Source organism: Haemaphysalis longicornis, unplaced genomic scaffold (genome assembly GCF_048455015.1).
Source record: "Haemaphysalis longicornis isolate Haplotype H1 unplaced genomic scaffold, Haemaphysalis longicornis Haplotype H1 scaffold_10, whole genome shotgun sequence".
Classification (NCBI taxonomy): Eukaryota; Metazoa; Arthropoda; class Arachnida; order Ixodida; family Ixodidae; genus Haemaphysalis; species Haemaphysalis longicornis.
Window position 1 is genome coordinate 49,440,883 of NW_027526204.1, and position 5,833 is coordinate 49,446,715.

The 5,833-nt window shown below is 51.2% G+C and overlaps 1 protein-coding gene across 1 annotated transcript; it reads right to left on the minus strand.

The window, feature by feature from the left end:
- Positions 1 to 2,405: 2,405 nt before the first annotated feature.
- On the minus strand, positions 2,406 to 4,741 carry LOC144158494 (uncharacterized). The gene is made up of 2 exons (XM_077689409.1): positions 3,083 to 4,741; positions 2,406 to 2,550 (listed from the first exon to the last, which is right to left on the minus strand). The coding sequence occupies exons 1-2, from the start codon at positions 3,558 to 3,560 to the stop codon at positions 2,498 to 2,500; spliced, it is 531 nt and encodes a 176-aa protein (XP_077545535.1). The 5' UTR covers positions 3,561 to 4,741; the 3' UTR covers positions 2,406 to 2,497.
- Between the last annotated feature and the right edge of the window lie 1,092 nt (positions 4,742 to 5,833).

The following is a 5,833-nucleotide window of genomic DNA, read 5'->3' on the forward strand; positions in this document are numbered from 1 at the left end:
GAGCGCCGATACAATACAACATTACAATAACTTCTGGTTCTTGTAGTCAATTTAAAATACCATATATTGTTTGTCATTACAGCCGATTGGCATTAAACAATGCCCTTTTCATTTAATCTAACCTTTAAAATCACTGCATTTTGTTTACTTTTTTTCAGGCCAACGCATTACACTGCCAAACGATATGAATTCGATAACTTTCTTCATCGCACACTGCTGGTCGATAGCAGGACAAGCAGGCAGCCCAATGTGGAAACGCAGCTGGAGATACGCGTGAACGCTGCATTTGGAAAATAGCTCAACCTGTTCACAACGCGGTCAAAGGAAAAGCTTCTACTCCTTTTGCGTTGACACGGCATCTAAAGTATTACAATTACAGAACAGTTACTGCTGCTCGCGTAAAGCATTTGTGGTGCAAGCAGCGGTTTTACAAAGGTGGGCTCCGAGCGAAAAGCCACATGCGCTGTGCAGAGTTAGGTCAATCATGATCAACCAATATTAACTCGCCCGAACTTTGACCATTCTGCTCAACCTTCGAATAGTAAGTTGACTGGTTGTTTGGTCGTGTTATTTTTCCTCCCAGGTAATTTCGTTTTGTCAGTAACCTTCATAGTCTAGTTAAGAAAGATTATATTGCATTGCAATGTCAACAGCGTAGCAATCGCATCGTCGAAAGACCATCGCGAGCACGGATCACCGTGACCCACATATGCTGTGCGCGCTCCGCATTCGGCGTCCGCGCTTCCGTAAACATGACTAATCGGTGAACATAACAAGCACGGTGGCATTGAAAACACGTATTTACTCCCCGATATCGATTTCAATGTCAGTCGGTGCCATACCGGAACGTTTGCATCGCGGAACTGCGGAGCACCGCACCACCACTACACTGCTACTACTGCTTGCAACAGCCGGAGTCGGCATTTTCCACTCTGGCAGCACATTAGGACCTAAAATCCGTACGCAGATGATAAAAACAAAACAGAACACACACACACACACAAGCACTGCAACCGCTAACTTAACGCCAAACCACTACGGTTCACTCGGTAATGCACGGGTACCGAGCAGACGCACGGAAAGAACGGAGCACTAAAAGCCCAGCGCGGAGGTTTCGGCGGTCGCTTCATAGACGGCGCTAGCGGTCCGGTCAGAAAAAGCAAATGGCGGCGCCCACCTCTAGCAAGGAAAATGGTGTATATTAGTCATTAAACCCTGGCCTAGCCACGTGGTTCGTTTGCACTGAATCGCTCTCAGACAGCACAGCTGCCGTTGTGTGATAAGGTGCTACCAAAGCAGCCGTATCACCTTTGTAAATTCACGAGGCATTGCAGTTCTGAACAAAGAGGGAACAAGAAAAGAACAGCTTGCGGGTCGGTGGCTGAGAGTCATTGCGTTACAAGGAATAACCTTGAAAGATGTAGTGAATCTGGTCTAAAATCAGGCGAGCGAAAGTGCAGGCCATTTGCTTACATGTATCGTGTACTCAACCTTTCCCTTGTACTGTTTTTTCTAAGTCTCCATTATTACGCCCCTGATCTCGAAAGACTAGTGAGGTTAGGGCTGGATCTGCCCCTCCAGTTCAACCTTGTAGGTAATTGTGCCTACCCTAGGGGGTTCAGGCAACAGCCTCGTCAAAACATTACGGCACAGAACATTGCGAGAGGAATAAGGGGCTTTACTGAAGCAGTGGAAACAAAATATAAAGGGCACGGAAGATACAATCTCCAACGCACATCACCAAAGCACTTCAATGTCTGGAGGCTTACGCCACAACGGGACGGACGGCTGACCGCTTGCTGCCGCGCGGGCTCCTTGAAGGTGGCTGGCGGTGGCTTCTCTCTTCTGGCTGGCGGCACTCCCGGCCGGCGACTCCCCGCTGGCGACGCTCCCGGGTGGCGAATACCCCCGCTAACAAGCAGCGCTGCGCTTATCTAGCGTGCACATAACGTGCCACGCCCCCCCTCCATCGCACAGTCTTTCCACCATGCGTTCACAGATGGCAGGAGAGGTAGCGCGCGGTAATTTGAATGCAGCGACGCGACGGCTCAGAGGGGAGAATCCCTAGGTACACTTCCCCCCCCCCCCCTCTGAGACGGAAAAAAAAAAAGTTCTTCGCTCGTTAACACGCGCACACACCCGCGCACAAAACGTCCCTGTCTGGCCCACTAATTCAGTCCCGAGGTCACGCACATCGATCTCGTGAGCGCAGTTCAGCCCTTCTTGCTGAAGTGGGCGAAGGTGAAGGCGTTACGCTCGCAGGCTTCGGCACCTTGGCTGGTGACAGGAGACGACGAAGTGGTGGCGGTCCGGGAGGCACGCCGGACAGCGGAGTGGGGTGCCGGATTGCGCCGACGCGACGTTCCACGTAGCGCTCGGACACGTCGCGGTTGGGCCTGGCTCGGACACGTCGCGACTGGGCCTGGCCCAGGCCCAGTAGCGCCGGAACCAGGCCGCGGATTTGCCTTGCTCGCGCTGCTCGAGGGGGTGGGGCCGTCTAGGGTGCTGCGGGGCTGGTCCGAAGTTTCAGCACCTGCTCTCCGGCATGCTCTGCGAAAATAACGTTCCCTTGACAGCGTCATTGGGTGAACTCTAAAGCTAGAAATGTTTTAGGACACTGAAATTCCGGTGCTTGGTTGAAGACAGACTGAACTGTGCGAGCCTATAGCACAATAACTTAAATTAATGGTGGGTAGCTCGATTGGGGCGGTTCGCTCCGATTTGGCGTTAACAGTTCCCCGCAACTCGTCATTGGGGCGGAGCACTGTGGCTTGAAACAGACTGTCCTGATGAAGGGGATCGATTGGAGCCGTTAACGATGACTTTATACCAATCTGGTTCTGGTGTCCTACACTTTGCAAACCGTGTTTTGTGAGCTGCGGACCCTCGAAGCCATCCGTTTGGTTAACGAGCACCTCGGGCGGCTCGGAAACCTTATCTGCAGGCAGGTTCTTCCGCACCTGGAAAAGAGCTTTCAGGGTGCGTGAAAAATCATCTGTGCCATGCTCGGCCCGGACGCTATGTAATGCAGTAGCATTATTCGCAAGTGGCCAACTTTCAAGGTTCATACCAGTGAACTCACCAGTATTTTGTCCGCGTTTGCCTGGGGCCGGGTGGCTTTCAGCTCCGTAGCCCATGTTGTCCGAGACCGGGTGGCCTACGGCCCCGTAGCTCGCGTTGGCCGAGACCGGGTGGCCTTCATCAATAGGACCAAGGGTTGAGTCGTCAGTGCGCCCCGGGCAGCGCGGTAATGAGGCGGCGTAATGCGGCTCGGGTTTGGGCTGACCGGAAAAGCCCGTGGGGCTGTCGCATGGGAGCGCTTGCTCCGGCCGCCGCTGAGCATCATCCGCGGTCTCATCCGCTGCATGCCGAGAAGCGGGCTCAACCCGGAGATGGTCACCATCGGGAGCTGCAGGGGTCGTCCCACCCTCGTCAGTGCTTGGACCGGACGGCATCTGCGGTTTGCTGAAAAGCTGTGCCTGCAAACTTCGCAGTAGTATTCCGAGCTCGCGGAAGTCAGCAGCCAGGGCTTCCCGCTCGGATGGAGGGAGATGAAACATGTTGCCCCGGCGTGAAAAGCGGTTCTTCAAGTTAGAGGGTTGTGCCGAAACCGAAAAGGAACCGTCTATTTAGGAGTGCGCAAGGCGAAGATTGCCTTTTTTTGTGCACTTGCGCAAAGAATTCTAGTACTGGCATTTCTGAAGCTTAGCCGTATGCGCATGCGCGACGGATAAAGGATGCCACCGTATAAGCCGAGCACGCTCCAGCACAAAGCCCACTGCGGGTAATGCTTATCAGTTGCGGCGCGCCGGGAAACTGGACATTCGGTGCCTGTGCCGCGGCAAAAAAACTATGCAGTGCGCAGGCTCGTTGAAAAGAAATGAACTCTGGCGAAAGAGCAACTACATTATACCCCGCTTTCAGAGCGTCTAGCAACGGTACAGAGTCAACAGTACAGCAACAAAATACATTTTGCTAAAACTACATTATACTCCGCTTTCAGAGCGTCTAGCAACGGTACAGAGTCAACAGTACAGCAATAAAATACATTTTTGCTAAGCTGAAGTGCTCAGTTCCAAAAACAGCTGCCACGTGCACAACAAATTCCGGACGGTTTACTCGTAACTTGCTCCTGTGCATAAGCGTCTTGCTGACCAAGGACTGTGCCAGCCTAAATCCACGTTGGGCGCCACTGTAGGTAATTCTGCCTACCGAGGGGGTTCAGGCAACAGTCTCGTCAAAACATTACGGCACAGAACATTGCGAGAGGATTAAGGGGCTTTACTGAAGCAGTAAAAATGAAATATAAAGGGCACGGAAGATACAATCACCAATGCACATCACCAAAGCACTTCAATGTCCGGAGGCTTACGGCACGACGGCTGACCGCTTGCTGCCGCGCAGGCTCCTTAAAGGTGGCTGGGGGTGGCTTCTCTCTTCTGGCTGGCGGCACTCCCGGCCGGCAACTCCTCGCTGGCGACACTCCCGGTATAGTGCCTAGAAGTATATTCCAGGCACTATACTTCCGGGTGGTGAATACCCCCGCCAACAAGCACCGCTGCGCTTATCTAGCGTGCACATAACGTGCCACGCCCCCCTCCATCGCACAGTCTTTCCGCCATGCGTTCACAGATGGCAGGAGAGGTAGCGCGCGGTAATTTTAATGCAGCGACGCGATGGCTCAGAGGGGAGAATCCCTACAACCTTTAAAGTATTTTGCAGCTTTTTTGTTTCAAGTATATTTCAGGTCCTTGGTATGATTTTTTTGTTCGGTTATGCACACAAAAATAATTTTCAGGGTTGGTGCGAAAATAAGAAACTCATTGAATTTTTTCATTTACAAATTAAAGCAAATTCGGAACTGCCTCTGTCACAGCTGCAGCACGCATATATGACAATGCAACCTGGAAGCCTACAAATGGCTGAGCTTCCAATATTTTGTATATGTCACTGTATTGATCAAATGGACCTAAATAAGGCTTTAGGTCATATATGTTACTTTAAAGGAAGCATACAAACTTTAATGGGTACTGGGGGTCTCAGAATCCCGAAATTTCACAAAAAATTTAGTTTAAAATCAGCATTTTTGGAAAGTACAGCTATTTTTATGGCCAGCCAAATATCCAGACCAATCCAATTTATAGCGCTGACAACCTTTAAAATAGACCAGGAAGCGAAGCAAAAATTGCATTTTTTCGATTACATGCACCTCGTGTTCTGAATGTGCTATGGCACCCATCTTGTTTTTTCTTCGAAAGTACGTCTATTCGTTTTTGACTCCCGGCCAGTACTGCTTCGTTTCGTCCATTGGTTGCGAGCGTGGTTGAGAGTAAAACCGAGCAGAAAAAAAGACAAGGCGCCACCCAACTGGGTACTGACCGCATGTGACAGCAGGCGTGCAAGCTGATTGGCTGGGCTGCATGGGTCATCTGCTCCACACGCTCCTCACCCAGCCGAAAAAAACCATTGGCCGACCTATTGGCGTTCCAATGGGTCGGCCATTTGGTCGACCAATTGGTCGGCCAATAATGTTTTAGGCACCCATTGGCGTACCCATTGGCCGCTAACTTGTTGCACTTTTAGTTGGTTCATCCCACTGCCGCAGCCACTACATCTGAGCTGCCGCTGCAGTGCGTTGGTTACCTGTATCACAAATACGAGAACTCTTGGAATGAATGAATATCTTTATTGCTCTGTTTGTATACACAGCATGCAGACAGTTCGTCGTTTAAGCAATTTTTCACAGGCCATTGTCCATGCCGTGCTCCGCTCGCCGCAGTCTGGCTGGACCTTCACAAAGTGAGTGGCAAAAGCGAACAATGGGTTAAGTTTA

Coding starts and splice junctions, on each gene's coding strand:
- LOC144158494 (XM_077689409.1), bottom strand. CDS start 3,560: ATGTTTCATCTCCCTCCATCCGAGCGGGAAGCCCTGGCTGCTGACTTC. Junction 2,551..3,082: donor CAAACGCGGACAAAATACTG/GTGAGTTCACTG, acceptor TTATTTTCGCAG/AGCATGCCGGAGAGCAGGTG.